Source organism: Lactuca saligna, chromosome 9 (assembly GCF_052625555.1).
Source record: "Lactuca saligna cultivar CGN05327 chromosome 9, ASM5262555v1, whole genome shotgun sequence".
Taxonomy (NCBI): Eukaryota; Viridiplantae; Streptophyta; class Magnoliopsida; order Asterales; family Asteraceae; genus Lactuca; species Lactuca saligna.
In genome coordinates, this window is record NC_136425.1 from 45983567 (window position 1) to 46001670 (window position 18104).

Here is an 18104-nt window from a genome sequence, read left to right on the forward strand (position 1 = left end):
TTTATTTTATCATTTTAGGTATAATGTTGATGTTGTATAAAAAAGATGAAAGAAGATCATTTACATAAGATATATTTATATAGCTTATTTCATTTCTATAACATGTTCTCTAATATATTTTCATTAGATCTATATATTTATTTGTAGCAGTTGTAATTATTATTTATTTAGATGAGTAATTATTTATTTTATCATTTTAGGCATAATGTTTAGGTATTATAAAAAAATGGTGAAACAAGCTCTTTATCTCATGATCATGGCAATTCACAACAAAACGATGAACATCAAACACCTTCTTCAAAATATATGAAAGTTGATTTAAACACACTTCCTGCGGATCCCGGAGAAAGGCCAAGCATGGAAATTTATCATGTAAATCAACGAGATGAGATTAGAAGATCCTACTTACAAAAAGGGCCTTATCAACCGCGAACTCATTCTTTCCAACAAAGAGAGATTGGAGGAAAACTTCGTAGATTTGTTCCCTCTTGGTTTGATGATCACAAATACTGGCTAGAGTACAGTATTAAACTTGAAGCCGCATTTTGTTTATGTTGTTATCTATTTAAATCTGAGATTAAAAACCAAGGTGGTTCAGATCATTTTGTAAAAAATGGATTTAATACTTGGAACAAGAGAACGAGTCTAAATCATCACGAAGATGGAAGTCCACATAATATGGCAATCCAAAAGTGTCAAAATCTGATGAACCAAAAACAATCCATAGCTATTGCTTTTGATAAGCAAACTGATTTGATGAAGACCAACCAACGCATCAGATTAAATGCTTCTATAGATTGTATTAGATTCTTACTACGACAAGGGTTAGCTTTTCGGGGTCATGATGAAAGTGAAGACTCAACTAATAGAGGCAACTTTCTTGAACTTCTTGAGTTCTATGCTGATCGAAATGATAAAGTGGGTGGTGTTGTTTTAAAGAATGCTCCTAAAAATTCACAAATGACATGTAGTTCAATTCAAAGGGATATTGTACATGCTGCAGCAAAAGAAACTATTAAGACTATTGTGAAAGGTATTGGGGATGAATTCTTTGCCATTTTAGTAGACGAATCACGTGACGTGTCTTATAAAGAGCAAATGGCATTGGTTTTGCGGTTTGTGAATAGCCAAGGGTTATTGTGGAGAGCTTTATTGGCATAAAGCATGTTAGTGACACTTCAGCTTTGTCATTGAAGGCAACTATTTATTCATTTCTGACAGAATGTGGATTAAGTCCACATAGGATCCGAGCTAGTAATATGAGTGGTGCATTTAATGGATTGAAGACACTTATTATGAAAGAAGTGAAATCTGCACATTTTATTCATTGTTTTGCTCACCAGTTACAATTAGCACTTGTATTTGTTGCAAAGAATCACCCTGACATCAATGACTTTTTTGATTTGACTTCTTGTTTGTTAAACATGATTGGTTCTTCTTATAAACGTCGAGACAAATTAAGAGAGAAACAAGCAACAAAAGTGGTGGAAGCATTGGCCACAGGTTTCTTTTATTTTATTTTCTTATAATTTTATGGTGGTTTATATATATATATTTTTGCTAATTTATTTTTTATGTTAATTTTAGGTGACATTCAAAGTGGTACAGGTTTGAATCAAGAAGTTGGTAACAAACGACCATGTGATACTCGTTGGAGTTCTCATTTTGGTTCACTCTTAAATATCAAGAAAACGTATTCTTCAATTTGTGAAGTACTTGAAGACATTAAAGTGGATAGTTATTGTCAAGATCATAGAGCAGAAGCACGTCGTCTCTTGAAGTCATTACAAACGTTTGATTTTATTTTTTGCTTACACTTGATGGTTGATATCTTAGGGGTCACAAATGATTTGAACATCACGTTGCAAAAAAAAGATCAAGATATTGTAAATGCAATGCATCAAGTGAGATCCTCTAAGACCAGACTTAAACAAATGCGAGATGAAGGATGGGAACCACTCTTAAATGATGTTACTTTGTTTTGCGAAAAATGTGATATTGAAATTTTGAATATGGAAGATCCATATTACAATGGAACAAGTCGTCGTAAAGGTTCACAGGTTAGCAACTATAAAGTTGATCTATTTCTTCAATTTTCTAAATTAATCATTAACCCGTTGTTCTATTTAATTCGCAGATTAACCACTTACATCACTATAAAATTGATGTATTTATTGGGGTCATAGATATGCAATCTCAAGAGCTCAACTATCGATTTAATGAAGTAAACACATCATTACTTGTTTCTATGGCTTCTTTTTGTCCAAGTAAGTCTTTTCAAGCATTTAATGTGGAAGAACTACTTCAGATGGCAACCTTTTATCCAAACGAGTTCCCAGAACATGACATTGGAACACTTAGAGCAAGTCTTCAAAATTATATTGTGGATGTACGTGGAGATGCAAGGTTTAATAACTTGAAGGGAATTGGAAACTTGGCAAAAATGATGGTTGAAACGAACAAACATACGATATATCCAATGGTGTATCTTCTACTAAAATTAGCATTGATATTGCCCGTTGCAACATCCACAGTAGAACGTGCTTTTTCTGCAATGAAGTTGATAAAGAACGATTTGCGTAATAAAATGGGTGATCAATTTATGAATGATTGTCTAGTTTCTTATATTGAGAAAGATGTGTTAGATGGTATTAGCAACGACATACTTATAGATTTTTTTAGGGATATGAAAACTCGTCGTGAACAATTGTAAGAAATTTATGATTTTTTTTAATTAGTTTGATCTTTGGTATTCAAGTTAATAAATATTTTCCTAAGATGGTATTACCGACAAACCGACCCGATAACCATTTTTTTGACCCATTTATTTTATCATTTCATTTATGGGACACACGTTAGTTTGAATCCTAGATTCGTCACTGGCTCTTGCACACAAATAATAAGCGGTTGCAATATAATCCATCCATACGAAATACGGAAATGTAAGATAGATAAATTGAAGATGGAAAAAAAAGAATATACCTTGGTTCCTTAACATTGAATGATGCATCTTGATTCATATTTAATATTTCAAGATCTGTAAATGATTTTCACAGTAAAAAATCTTGATGTAAATGTAAGAATATTCCAATAGATCTTAAAATTAGAAGTCTTACATGTAACATTTAAAGTCAAATTTCTTGTGATCATGTCGATTCATATTCAACCTGTACATACGTCTTAACAATATAAACAACATAAAATAGCAACATGGAATAAGCTAGTATTAGATAAGATAAACACTATCTTAAGATGAGCATGAACCCGAATCAAGAAAATTTAACATAAAATCGGTAAAAAAATTGCAAAGTTGATGATGATACCTTTGTAACTACCAATAACTTATTGAAAAGACGCATTTCTTGTCGAGCTACAAGAAAATACAACTAATTAGCTCATAATTTGTCGCCTGCAAACCTAGGCCCAAAAGAAAACATAAAAGAAAACATAAAAGAGTAATAACAAAATTAAAAAAGAAAATACTATTTTCATGTTGGTAAAAATTAGCATAATAAAAAATAGCAACATAGTTAATATCTATTACCTATAATAGCAACATAGTTCATGTTTTTGAAATATAACATGAAACTTGTAAATTCTTACAAATTTTGTTTTACATATTATAATCATTGGTAACAAAATAAAAGCTGCTATTATGGGAAGTGATAACATATAATCACATAGCCACATACCATAGAACATCATACGTTACCTATTTTGGTTATGTGGTTGTATTCGTTTGAACAATTATTTTTTTTTAAAAAAAAAAAAGCAAACCATATATCAGTTAGGGGTGTGCAAAAAAACCGTAAAACCGATAAACCGAACCGATCCGGTCAATCCGAAACCGAAAAAAACCGAAACTTGAAAAACCAAAACCGAAAAAACCGGATATATACGGGTCGGTTTCGGTTTTGATATTTAGATATCCGTGGATACCCGAACCGAACCGTATTACATTATATATATATATATACTTTACACATTATTGAAACATTACTTTATTAAATTAAATGTTTTTATTTTAGATATGCATATATAATTGATAAGTATGTCTTATGTCATGATTTATTAGTTGTGATTATTAATAGAACATTGAATAATAATGTGACTATTTGATCAAATTAGACTCTTAATACATACCCTATACCATTTAACGGCTTTACACGTCATTTGTTTTTTTTTCTCAAATTTTTTTATATTTGTTTATATTATTATGCATGATATGTTTTGTGTCAAATGTATCAATGTATGGTATCTTATTAATGTCTATGTATTAGATTTATCATTTTTTTTTTGGGTAATGTATGGGGTTCGAACTCCAACAAAAATTGATTTTTTTAGCGGGTAACTGTGGATCGAACCGTGGTTACCCGTCTTTATACGGTTCGGTTCGGTTCGGTTTTTTACACAATTCGGTTCGGTTACGGATAGTGCATGTAAGGTATCCGCCCCGTGGTCACGGTTCATAATTTTATTATTATCCGAACCGAACCGCCCCGTAAACACCCCTAATATCAGTGACTGCAAGCCTACAAAGATTTCAGTTACATCAAGATCTAACCCACAGAATGCACCCATGGGCCATTGGCACACCTACTGAATGCAATATCACCATAATCTTCATGTATCAATGTGTCATATTATGGATTTAAAAACCAATGATGCACCTAAAAGGCTAAAACAATGCAACCAAGATGAATCAATGATCTCACCAAAAAAAAAAAATAGAAAAAAAAAACAGTAAAACACCAACCTTGCAATCCAAGTGTGGTGGAGCAAATAAAGGGAACCGGTGCTTCTATCTATCAACTTTTTCAAAAGGGCTTCTTGTATCTATTCCCTCATCTGAAATGGAAAAGAAAAAGAATCAAAGAAATCATAAAAGATTTATGAAATTGAGTAGCTTCTTATTTTATTCAATATATCCCTTTTGATTTTTTAACATTTTATTAAATTACAATACCCTTCTTTAGTAATATTATTAAATGATTTCGTTGGGTAGGCCTTTGAAAAAATTACATCTATACCCATCCAAGCATGCTTCAAATATATACTAAGAAGTTGTAAATTCGGATATTGCAAACTGACTGATGAAATGGATCAGCCATCCGAGCCTACAATGATTAAAGAAAGTAGAAATAACTATTCAGGATTCAGGATTGATAGGTATACCTCAACATCCCCATTGTGCATTCTAGAATCCCAACATGAATGATAACGATATTATAAGTTATGTATATAACTTAGTAAGATGAACTTCATCGAAGATGAAAATAGATTCCCATCTGAAAATAGCAAAATTCTCTTGTTGACTGTTTTGGATAGCAATGCCCTTCGCCTCTATATTTGAGCTCTCATCAATGGTTAACGCTTGTATCAAAATGTTTCCACTTTAAAATTTCATTTATAATATATAAAACTATTGAAACTTCATTTATAATATATAACATTATTGAAATGGTGAATAACACTCAACAATAGTTTCTTCTTATGCAAATCTTAGTTTTTAGTAATATGTATTTACAATCGAAAACAGATAAAATAAAATAAGTTTTTTTCTTCGAAGATATAATGATACAATGTGACAATATGCAATTATAAAGTTATAAATTAACTAAATAAATTACATATTAAAGCTTATTGTTAACCATTTATCAATTTATGAGATCATATTGTTGATTCATTTTATGAAAACTTTAATGGACTAACAATTACCGGTTCCACTTTGTTGATATATATCATGAGACATAATTTCACATAATCTCACTTTATATGCATAATCATCTTAATTTTAGTATAAAGTAACCATTATAGACCATAAAAAAAATTATAAACGATATAACTAATACATTATAGATAGAAATTAGAAGCATACCTAAATATTAGAACCTGAAATGAAATGGCAATTTGTTGTTGTACAGTACGATTCACCCTAATAAGAAAATGGTCTAAAGTATACGCAATAGGATGAAAAAAATCGAAAAAGAAAAAAAATTAAGATCAACGTACCAAGGGTTTCCTATGTATAATAGGAGAGCTTTAGATTCTTAAAATCTAACCCAAACAGAAATAGAAACAATCAATAAGAACCCAAATTAATCATTTAGCGGTTACAACATCCTAGTTAATCATATGTAAATTACAACCTAAACATTCAAGATGATGTCAACAGAGGAGGCGTACTGTTGACCGTCTTCCTTGAACCAACTCTTTAGATACCGAAGTAGTAGTCACCAAGAGAGGCGTACGTCAAGAATATGAAAAGCAAAGCAAAGATGGGGACATGTCTATGGCGGACGCCGAAGAAGACATTATATGGCTAATCGAGGCAAACAACAGACAATAGTGAAGACGATCGATGTAGATGGAGTGATGAAATTTTGACTGAATCGTACCTGAGTTGAAGAACTGAACCAAAAATTGGTGGTGGTTCACCGGTGATGCTCTGCGGACGGTGCCACCACATTCCAACATTGAAGTCAGAAAAAGGAAGAAATTAAGAAGTAGAGCAAGAAACGCAACGGCGAAGAAAGATGATCGAAGTAGGTCTCAATGTCACCGAATTCCTTCAACTAAGTGATTGAAATTAGGGCTAGAAACCATACAAAGTGAGATAGATAGTGAGATTTAGATCATGAAATCGAAAAACAAACCTATTGCAAGAAATACAACGACATTGTCGGCGGCATTTATTCTGGTTTCAATCTGTCATCGCCATGGACGACCTCACAGAGCAACATAATAGAAGCGAGGGTAAAGATCTGGAATTTAGGTTTGCAAGAAATGGCGAACTAAGGGTGAAGGATTTGTTGTGAGGGGAGATGATCGAGCGGGCGAGAATAGATGTCAGGAAGTCGATGACTCATTAGCAGAGGCGGTGCGAGAATAGAACACGTGGAAAATAAAGGGCAGGGAAAAAATAAATCATTTACATATGAGTCCCAAACTACAAAACTGCCACAAAAAATATATATATATATATATATATATATATATATATATATATCTTTATCTTTACTACTTATAAAAGAAATCTAACTATTTCTATAAATAGATTGAATATAATAATATTATTTTTTTAAGACGTACAAACGATTAAGCTAATATTACAAACAACCATTAATAAAATAATATTAAATTTGAAATCGTCTAAATTTTTAAACTTAGTGTACAATCACCTATGCATGAATTTTGACTAAGCTATTTAATCCCCAAGTTAAAATCCTTATTTATCTCAAGGAAGCCGATCTGGCCTTCTTTCAGCCAGTTTAATCGGTCAACAACCATAACCGGCTTTTCAATCTCTTTATACATTATCTCCTTCATTCAATGGAAAAACCCTAGCTGTTGGAATTCACCAGCCACACAACCGCACAACTCCGTCACCTCTATAATCTCCACCCACAGTCACGCATGCTTCACCTTCTCTGCCACCTACCTACTTCTCTAAAATTAACGTTAACCACGCACAGTCTGACCACCAATGTAGGCACTCTGCCTCTTTCCATCTATCACCGCCACCCAATAATTTTTCGCCTCTACCCTCCTTCGCCTACGTTTCTCTGTTCACCAATATCTACTGTTACCCATCCCCAACGCACCTCTACCACTTCTACACCTTATTAAGACCTATCTCTAAAACCCTACACATATCAACACATTCGTCTTCACTACTTCATTACTACCATCACCTCATTCATATCTCCATCACTCGTTGGAAACCTAAGGATATATGCATCGCCGCTTCAACCTTGAAACCGATGTGGACTACTCAAAGATTCGGCAGATCATTCGAAGCCATGTAGGTTTTCTTTAATAGTTTCCGATTTTAGTTTTCATTTAGAACTGATTCTTAATTAAACCCAAAAAATTGCAGATGGGTTAATCTGAATCTGTGTTTGAAGGTAAGATATTGTTTGTTTTTTCTTGGGGATTGGGTTTGGGGTTTTTACTCCATCATTTGAATATCGGATATTGGTGTGGGATTTGCAGGTCAGATGTTAGTTTTGTAGATTTTGATCTCATTGTAGCTGATCATGAAATGTTGGTTTCAAGTTCTCTCATTTAAGTCCTTCCGGTAGATGAAATTGCATTAGAACTAGAAAATTAACACAAATGTCAGATAGTTGTTACTCTCTTTATGACTATATCATCGTTTTTTTATATTGTATTCTTTGCAATTGATAATAGAGGTTCTTATTATATTTGAAAATTTCATAGTTAGTTTGATGTTCTTAAAGAAATAAGCAACTAGAGAGCTTGTTAATTTGTTTAGTTCAAGGTATTACTTTCTTTCCTTATCGTTTCTCAATTTGGTTGTGTGTGTTTGTATGAGTCTATATTTATCTTGCAAATCACCAAGAGTCAATTAGTTGTTTATAAAAATTCCTAGATCATTGTTGTTGCGAGACACTACCTTTTTTCTCCTTCCATGGCTATCTTTGCTTGCTAAACCCACCACCTTTGTTATCGTTCTTTGCACTTCCCCTTTCTGTCTCTCTATCAAAAAGCTACCTCATAGCTTCCACATATTAGTTTCCTCTATGCATCCTTCTAAAATTCCGGTGCTGCTGACCATCGTCCTGTATCTATGCGTATGTCTAACTTTGTGTTTATGTGTGTTTACAGGACTTGAAATGGATTGATATAAACCAACATCTCAAAGAAATCGTGGGTAAGCTTCTTAAGATCTGAATATGATCTTCTTGTTGGGTTTTTAGAGCTCTTGTAGTTGAATGTTTAGTTTTTTCTTTAAAGTTGCAATATGTAAGTTTTTGTTATTGTTTGGGGTAAACCCATTTGTAAGTTTTGTTTTTGAAAATTGCAATGCATAAGTTTTTGGTTTCATTTATTGTCAGACAACAAAAAAAATTTAACTGACAAAATTTTGTGAATTTGGATTGATTTGTTTCAAATTTTATCATATACATATTTGACTATTGTATCATTCTTATATTTGAAGGTACCATATGAATAATAGTTTCTTCTTTGTTTTGTATGTATCATGTACAAGAACATGGGAGTGTTTTGTTCTTAATATTTTCTATGTAAATGAAAAAAATAAGCTTTATTTATGCATTATACCATTTGTGAATGAAAGTTTTTTTTTTTTTTTTTTTTGTTAATTCTCATGTGTCTTTCTTTGACATTCGTAATTGGTTTGGTGGGTTCACGTTATGTGGTTATATTTTGGTTTTCGATTTTGTTTTCGGGTTAAGTATTTTGTTAATTAATTTATTAGGAAACTATGATTTCATTTAAGATTAAAAACTTTCTTCCGTCTTTGAGTTCATTCGCATTTATACATTAAAAACTTCGCATTTTCATTCAAATTCTTCGCATCTTGCATCCATCCGTCTTTGAGTTCATTCGCATTTCATCGCATTAACTGAGAAATTAATCAGTTGTCTCATATTCGCATTTCAGTTGTTTGAGAAACCCAGATACGAACCCAAATGCGAAACCAACTGATTTCAAATGCGAACCAACCAAAAATCATCAACCACGTACTTGTGTCACCAAATGCGAACTGAATATCACCATTAAATTCTCCTCGCATTCTATAGATGCGAACACAATCCAGATCTCCGACTCCAAGCTTGCGAAATCAAAATCAATTAACCTCAAACAACAAATCGTGAACTTCTTATGCGAACTGTTTTGACCCACAAAACCAAATGCGAACTCAATTGATGTCATATGCGAACTGATTTCATAGATGCGAACACAATTGATTTCATATGCGAATCCACATCCATCGATATTCACCTCTATCCTTTCTCGATCAACTACCTCATCGTTTTTCAGTAATAAGTGTTTATCCCCATGAAACTGCATCCACTTCCAACTGGATTAACCTATATTCATACTAAAATTTTAAAAAAATAAATAAATGCTAAAAAACCAAATAGGTTACTAAAATAAAAATAAAAAATTCATACCCATAATTAAAGCTATATGCTACTTCATCGTTTTTCAGTGATAACTGGTTTTCGTCCATCAAACTGTATCCACTTCCAACTCTGATTAAATTATTAGACCTGTATTAAAAAACAAGGAAAAAGTAAGAGAATTTTATACGTTTTTTCATGCAATTCCTATTTTTTTTTTTTTTTAAGAATCTACAAAAATAATAATTAAAATTGAATTACATGTAAAACCAATTCAAAACAAAAAATCTTATTTTGTTTCCCGGTATAATTTTGAATACTTTTCAACTAATAAGATAAAAGTAAATCAAAATGGATTACGAATTTTCAAATTTTATTATAAATATACACATAAGTATGAACTATATGTAATCCTTTCATAACAAACTTTTAACCTATATATCTTTACTACTTATAAAAGAAATCTAACTATTTCTATAAATAGATTGAATATAATAATATTATTTTTTTAAGACGTACAAACGAGTAAGCTAATATTACAAACAACCATTAATAAAATAATATTAAATTTTAAATTTGTTTTGATTCCTTATATTTCTCAGCAAAATCCTAATTTCATGGTCATTCAAAATTTAAAACCTTTTCATCCTAATACGCTTCAACAAATATCCTTTAAATGTTGCATTTGCAGCTGATTAAAATATCTCATAGCAGACGTGTGTTTGTTCTCTCCACCTTATAAACACTGCTATAAATCCCACTGCCATGAAGTATTTCCCTTATAAACCCTAATCGTTTTTCTCCCTCTCTTAGACGAAGACAATGTGTTTTCTTTAAGAAAAAAAGTTTGAAAATATTCCAATTTCTCAAAAAAATTTACCCCAAATGCGAAACTGGGTAAAATTTTCCATTTTGCGAAGACTACAGGGATGCGAAATGAAAATTCTGCACTTGTCTTTTTATGACCCCATTTTGCGAAGTTGGACCACTTATATTATTTCTTGAAAAGATCAGGTGCCAAATGCGAAACTCTAAGCTTTCTTCCCCAATTCGCATTTATACATTAAAAACTTCGCATTTTCATTCAAATTCTTCGCATCTTGCATCCATCCGTCTTTGAGTTCATTCGCATTTCATCGCATTAACTGAGAAATTAATCAGTTGTCTCATATTCGCATTTCAGTTGTTTGAGAAACCCAGATACGAACCCAAATGCGAAACCAACTGATTTCAAATGCGAACCAACCAAAAATCATCAACCACGTACTTGTGTCACCAAATGCGAACTGAATATCACCATTAAATTCTCCTCGCATTCTATAGATGCGAACACAATCCAGATCTCCGACTCCAAGCTTGCGAAATCAAAATCAATTAACCTCAAACAACAAATCGTGAACTTCTTATGCGAACTGTTTTGACCCACAAAACCAAATGCGAACTCAATTGATGTCATATGCGAACTGATTTCATAGATGCGAACACAATTGATTTCATATGCGAATCCACATCCATCGATATGAAACCAATACCAGTTACAAGCAATTAGTAGCAACCATCGATCCTCTAATTTTCAATTACTCAGCCTTCGCTTTTCATACAACCCGTCGACCCTGAAAAATCGATAAACACCAAATGTCTCATTTTTAGATCGATTTTCTGATTAAATGTCATATTTGAAGAATGATCGATTTTCTGATTAAATGACCCCATTTTGCGAAGTTGGACCACTTATATTATTTCTTGAAAAGATCAGGTGCCAAATGCGAAACTCTAAGCTTTCTTCCCCAATTCGCATTTATACATTAAAAACTTCGCATTTTCATTCAAATTCTTCGCATCTTGCATCCATCCGTCTTTGAGTTCATTCGCATTTCATCGCATTAACTGAGAAATTAATCAGTTGTCTCATATTCGCATTTCAGTTGTTTGAGAAACCCATATACGAAGCCAAATGCGAAACCCACTAATTTCAAATGCGAACCAACCAAAAATCATCAACCACGTACTTGTGTCACCAAATGCGAACTGAATATCACCATTAAATTCTCCTCGCATTCTATAGATGCGAACACAATCCAGATCTCCGACTCCAAGCTTGCGAAATCAAAATCAATTAACCTCAAACAAATCGTGAACTTCTTATGCGAACTGTTTTGACCCACAAAACCAAATGCGAACTCAATTGTTGTCATATGCGAACTGATTTCATAGATGCGAACACAATTGATTTCATATGCGAATCCACATCCATCGATATGAAACCAATACCAGTTACAAGCAATTAGTAGCAACCATCGATCCTCTAATGAGGAAACAGTTTCCTATTCGATTGTGCTTTGCAATGACAATCAATAAAGCTCAGGGACAAACAATTCCATATGTAGGTATCTATCTTCCAGAACCAGTATTCTCGCATGGACAACTTTATGTTGCATTGTCCAGAGGGGTTTCACGTTGCAATACAAAAGTATTAGTAAAGCCTAACGAAAATTCAAAAGGTGATGGGGTTTATACAGCAAATGTGGTATATAAAGAAGTATTGCACGATTAATATTTTGTGTCGTCTTGACTGGTTGCTTTTTATTGGTTATTTGATGCATGATGTAACAAATAACACCATAGTTTGATTATATTGTCTTCAACATGTACTTTTTTTTAACATAACAATTTTGTAATGGAAACATATCACCGAAAGAACTCACGTGCCCCGCCGCTTTGCGCGGGTAGACGGCTAGTATATATATATATATATATATATATGAGTAAATTACACGAATGGTTCCTATGGTTTGGGGTAATTTGCACGCTTGGTCCCTAACTTATTTTTTTAACTCAGAAGGTCCCTACTATTTGTTATTGCTACACACTTGGTCCTTATTGTTTGTTTTTGTTACGCATTTGGTCCCTATCTTACGTAAAAAGACAATTATTTAAATATAGAAAAATGGTAGGGTAGGTAAGGTAAGGAGAGAGGATGGGCTTGAGGGTGTGTTTATTTAAATAAATTAAAAAATCAAGAGAAAAATAGACTTTTTATGTAAAACAGGGACCAAGCGTGTAACAAAAACAAACAGTAAGGACCTTCCAAGTTAGAAAAATAAGTTAGGGACCAAATGCGCAAGTTGCCCTAAACCATAGGGACCATTCGTGTAATTTACCCTATATATATATATATATATATATATATATATATATATATATATATATATATATATATATATATATATATATATGTATATATATATATATATATATTATCTATTATACCTTAATATACATATTTGGTCAAAGGCTGAATTTTAAGAGGTATAAGCCCTTATGCTATATGTACAATGAGTTTATGTATTAAAAATCTTGAATCTGGTTTTTGGTCAACATTTGAAAAAGTCAAGATAATAATCCATGGATTGTTTGCGTTTGAATTAATATTCCTCACTTTCAGCCACTTAAATTGGTCAACCCTTACTTTCATCCACTTGAACAGTTCAAACATGAGCTATATTAACATATTTCCATCTCACTTATTTAAAACCTAAAAATTCTAAACTTTCTTGGTTGAAGACGAACACATCTTCACCACCGTTGCCTATCTGTTGCAGTTTTCTAACTCTTATGTCGTTCTCTCTTCTTCGGTATCTTCTTCTTCTAATGATTTTGTTTAATTTTTGTTTTGCAGAAGGTTTTGGAGATGGAGGTTCTTAAAGTAACGCCAATCGGATACCATCTCGCAAGCCATCACCTATAATACTCCACTCCATCCTTCACCCATACATCCTTTCCAACCGGCACACCTCCCCGTATATCGCAGTTACTGTTCATTGTTCATATAAAATTGAAGACACATTCAAATAGAAGTTCCCCTGAGTCCCTTATCACACACTGATCTAGCTCTCCGAAAACCCTAGCCGTCAACCTTTATACCAGTGATTAAGGTTGTAGAACTCGTTACTCGGTAGTTGTTCGGCCGACTACCGAGTAGCGAGTACTCAGGAGTACTCGGGGACTACTCAAATTCGATAATTCATGTAGAAATACTTTTAGGGACCTTATATATGTCAAAATTATAAGTTAAAATCTCACTTTGATCGAAATATATAACAAAATTAGATACATGTGAATACACAAAAACTAAAAGCACATAATGGTCTCACATATATGTAGTAATAATCACATGTGTTTGTGTTAAATAATAAGTCGTTAAGTATATTATACATATTAATCACTGAGTTAATCGGCTTTTAAAACAATGTTCGGTTCAGTAAGGGGCCGATCGGGGAGTACTCGGGATTCTGTAACTCGTCTCGGTAAGGGCCCGAGTAGCGAGTACTCGGAGGAGTAATCGGTCAACTCGGAGAGTTTTACAACATTGCCAGGGATTACATCTTCTTTAAAAAAAAAAAAAAAAAAAAACCCACCTTTGGCCTCCTACCACGTCGTCGTTCGCTGCTCCGCCTCAACCATCACCACCACCACTGCTCACCATCGCATGTTTCATCTCCATCAGCCACCAATATATCCATCTCTTTAGGTTTGGTTTTCATCTTTATTGCATATATTTGTACTTTGATTTTCTCCATATCTCACTTGTTCACTCTTTGGTACCCTAATTACCGGCTACCATCACTACGCGTACCTCATCACCCCACCTAAGCACCCCCCAACATCAATGCATGTTCCGTCTATTATCATCCATAAAGGTATGTTAATTTTTTTAAAAATTTCTTTATCTTTTATTTATCCCACTGTGTTTCTATTTTGTTCAAACATTTGCATCCACTCGAAGATGCTTGGCATTGAAATTTCTTAACACCACCGTCAATTGAAGCCTAATCGAAGTTGCTACCACAACCTTCTTCACCAAATAACGCAACCACCACCACCACAACTACTCTCATCCTTCCTTCTTCCCTATTTTCTTTCGATTCTGATTTGAAGGTAACCTATGGTTCTATCTTTCTATCACTCTCGATTTCGATTTGAAGGTAATCAACTTTTCCCATCTTCCTTGTATTGATTTGTTTTTTTTTCTTTTTTCTGGTGCATAACACCAGACTAAATCTCATGGTTAATTTTTATGCAATTTTAATAAGAATTATAACACTAAAAATTGAATTTTTACTTTTCAAACTTTTAATGGACAACAGATTGATCTTGTATCTGTGGGAACAAAGGACCACTTAGTTTTGGTGAACTTGAAATGAAATTGATGGTTCAAGAGTTGAAAAAGTATTGGAAGATGTTCACATTGCAGCCAACGAGACACTTTTCCTATGACGTGTCAACATGGTGGCATTACAATAGGTTTAGGGGTCATTCAGTGGACAGGTAAGTTGTTAAACTATATTTCATTATTTATTTGAATTGATAACCTGACAGTGTTGTGCTCTAGATTGACTAATCATTGTGGTTTTTGTGAAAGTTGTGCACAACAAGCTGTAGGAATACAAGTCAGACATTAAAACCTAATATGGTTATATTTTTTTTTTTTTTTTTGGTGATGGAAGCCTGAAACTTAGATCCAGAAGGTCAGTCTTTTTTATTAATGATAAAATGCGACTTCTCTTTATTACATTTTGATTTCCAGGTTTCTAATGCTGCATGATAAAATTGGGATGAGAAGCATGAAATGAATATCTATATTTTATTTGTTCTTACATAAACCCTTTTCTATACCCTTCTCTATCAGGTAATCCCCAAAAGTTTTTTTTTTGAACATTTTATCTGGACTTTTGGTTTCTTACACTCTCGATCTTGATATTTTCCAGACATGATATAGGAGAAAGCCTATGATTTCAAGCCGTAAATTTCAACTTAAAGATATATCTTCCTTTCAGATCACATTATCAAGAGATAAAAAATGGAAGCAAGATCTTTTTGGTCATTCTTTTGCTAATTATCAACTTTGTTTTAAGAACTTAGAAGGGTATTAATTTCAAAAAAACTAGCTTATTCTTTTTTTCATTTTGTTAATTTATGTTTCAGGTATTGGTTAGTAATGCAATGATGATTAGATTTCGTAATGTGAATCTTTAAATGGATTGATTTGTAAAAAAACTTGGGATCTCTACAGAAGTGCAACAGCAAATAAATTCTTTGCCATTAAAATCATTATAATTTGATGATTTTATCATTCATGCAGTTAAATTGTGATGAACAACTGCAAATTGATTAAGATCTTTCCAAAAGGCAAAATGGTCCTTTTCTGGTTATTATTAAATATGACAAGTTTATTCTTGTTTTTATGGTTATGGATTGGTACAGAGGGAAAAAGAAAGGCAAAAGAAGAATATATCATGGCATTTTTAAAGGAGGCTAGATGTTTTGGTACAAAAATGGATAAAGGGCAAAATGGTATTTTTTGGAGTTTTTCAAAAATAACAGGGTTGTTTTTGTTAGCAGTATCCATCGAGATTATGGATTGCTCAAGGGTAGAGTGGAAATCGTATTTGGTCAACACAATTAGATGAGTCAAAGACTAATTCAAACATTCAAATTGCTATCTCCTTAATTTTTTGCGTAAAATATAGGAGACTCATTCAACTCCATTTTCGTCTATAAAATCCACCACTCCACCTGATACCGATTTGCAATCTTCAGGTACACTCTCACACCCTTCATCTGCCTTCTTCTACAGCAAGAAACCCCTCTCTATTTTCTGGTTTTATTTTATCGATTTCCGCTTCTATATATTTTGGTGATATACTTATGTTGATTAACAAAGGTATAGTTTTCATTTTGGTGATGTTTTGATTCCTCGTGTTTGAAGTTATGGAAGGTGGATATGGTGTAAAAATGGCTTGAATCATTAGATTTTACAAGGTGTGGAATGTTTTAGAAATGACATTCTACTTATACAAGGTGTCTATTCTTAGGTTTACCTACTTTGATGCACGGTCGTTTTTGAAGATCTAATTATGAAGGATAGATTTGAGAGGCCGGTTTTAAAGAGGTATTATAATAAATTCAATTTGGTGTATAATCAAATGGATCTCTTAGATTTTTTTAGCAACTTGGTCAAAATGTTGGATGTGATTGAAATAAGAGATGTTAATTGTGTTGTGAAAGCCATTTGTATCATAATTTTTTGCATGGCATTACAGGTTAAAAGAGATTTGTAGAGCTGCTAAAGGAAAACCAAAATCACAATAATGTATACAATATGGGGTTTTCTTTTTTCAAGAAACGTTGATGTGTAAGTTAAGCCACATAAATTTAAGTCATATTGAAATTGGTTATATATATATATATATATATATATATATATATATATATATATATATATATATATATATATATATATATATATATTGGTATTCGATTATACCAAATTCGTATAAAAAAACTTAGATTTATGAAATACTGAATGAGATGCCAAACTTAACTATCTTTTTTTAACACACCTACCCGCCCAAAAGGAAAATAATCGTCTAAAATAACTTTTCACCGAAAATAAACTTTTAATCACCCGGTGCTCTCTGGTTGTCGTCTGTTGCCACCCGTCGCTTGGCGCGGGTAAACGGCTAGTACCTTAATATACATATTTGGTCAAAGGCTGAATTTTAAGAGGTATAAGCCCTTATGCTATATGTACAATGAGTTTATGCATTAAAAATCTTGAATCTGGTTTTTGGTCAACATTTGAAAAAGTCAAGATAATAATCCATGGATTGTTTGCGTTTGAATTAATATTCCTCACTTTCAGCCACTTGAATCGGTCAACCCTTACTTTCAGCCACTTGAACAGTTCAAACACGAGCTATATTAACATATTTCCATCTCACTTATTTAAAACCCAAAAATTCTAAACTTTCTTGGTCGAAGACGAACACATCTTCACCACTGTTGCCTATTTGTTGCAGTTTTCTAACTCTTATGTCGTTCTCTCTTCTTCGGTATCTTCATCTTCTAATGATTTTGTTTAATTTTTGTTTTGCAGAAGGTTTTGGAGATGGAGGTTATTAAAGTAACGCCAATCGGATACCATCTCGCAAACCATCACCTATAATACTCCACTCCATCCTTCACCCATACATCCTTTCCAACCGGCACACCTCCCCGTATATCGTAGTTACTGTTCATTGTTCATATAAAATTGAAGACACATCAAATAGAAGTTCCCCTGAGTCCCTCATCACACATTGATCTGGCATCAATCTCTCCAAAAACCCTAGTCGTCAACCTTAATACCAGTGATTACATCTTCTTTAA

At 32.8% G+C, this 18104-nt stretch overlaps 2 protein-coding genes and 1 long non-coding RNA gene across 3 annotated transcripts; all 3 read left to right on the plus strand.

Moving 5' to 3' along the window:
- The first annotated feature begins 678 nt into the window (after positions 1-678).
- Positions 679-1161, plus strand: LOC145016300 (uncharacterized). Its single transcript, XM_078974665.1, has one exon. It carries the CDS (start codon positions 679-681, stop codon positions 1159-1161), a length of 483 nt encoding a protein of 160 aa, XP_078830791.1.
- A 98-nt stretch (positions 1162-1259) lies between these two features.
- On the plus strand, positions 1260-2713 carry LOC145016301 (uncharacterized). Its single transcript, XM_078974666.1, has 3 exons — positions 1260-1503; positions 1588-2060; positions 2138-2713. The coding sequence occupies exons 1-3, from the start codon at positions 1260-1262 to the stop codon at positions 2711-2713; spliced, it is 1293 nt and encodes a 430-aa protein (XP_078830792.1).
- A 4774-nt stretch (positions 2714-7487) lies between these two features.
- LOC145017385 (uncharacterized) lies at positions 7488-8850 on the plus strand. Its single transcript, XR_013666489.1, has 2 exons — positions 7488-7995; positions 8632-8850. It is a non-coding gene; the product is annotated as an uncharacterized LOC145017385 (long non-coding RNA).
- The last annotated feature ends 9254 nt before the right edge of the window (positions 8851-18104 follow it).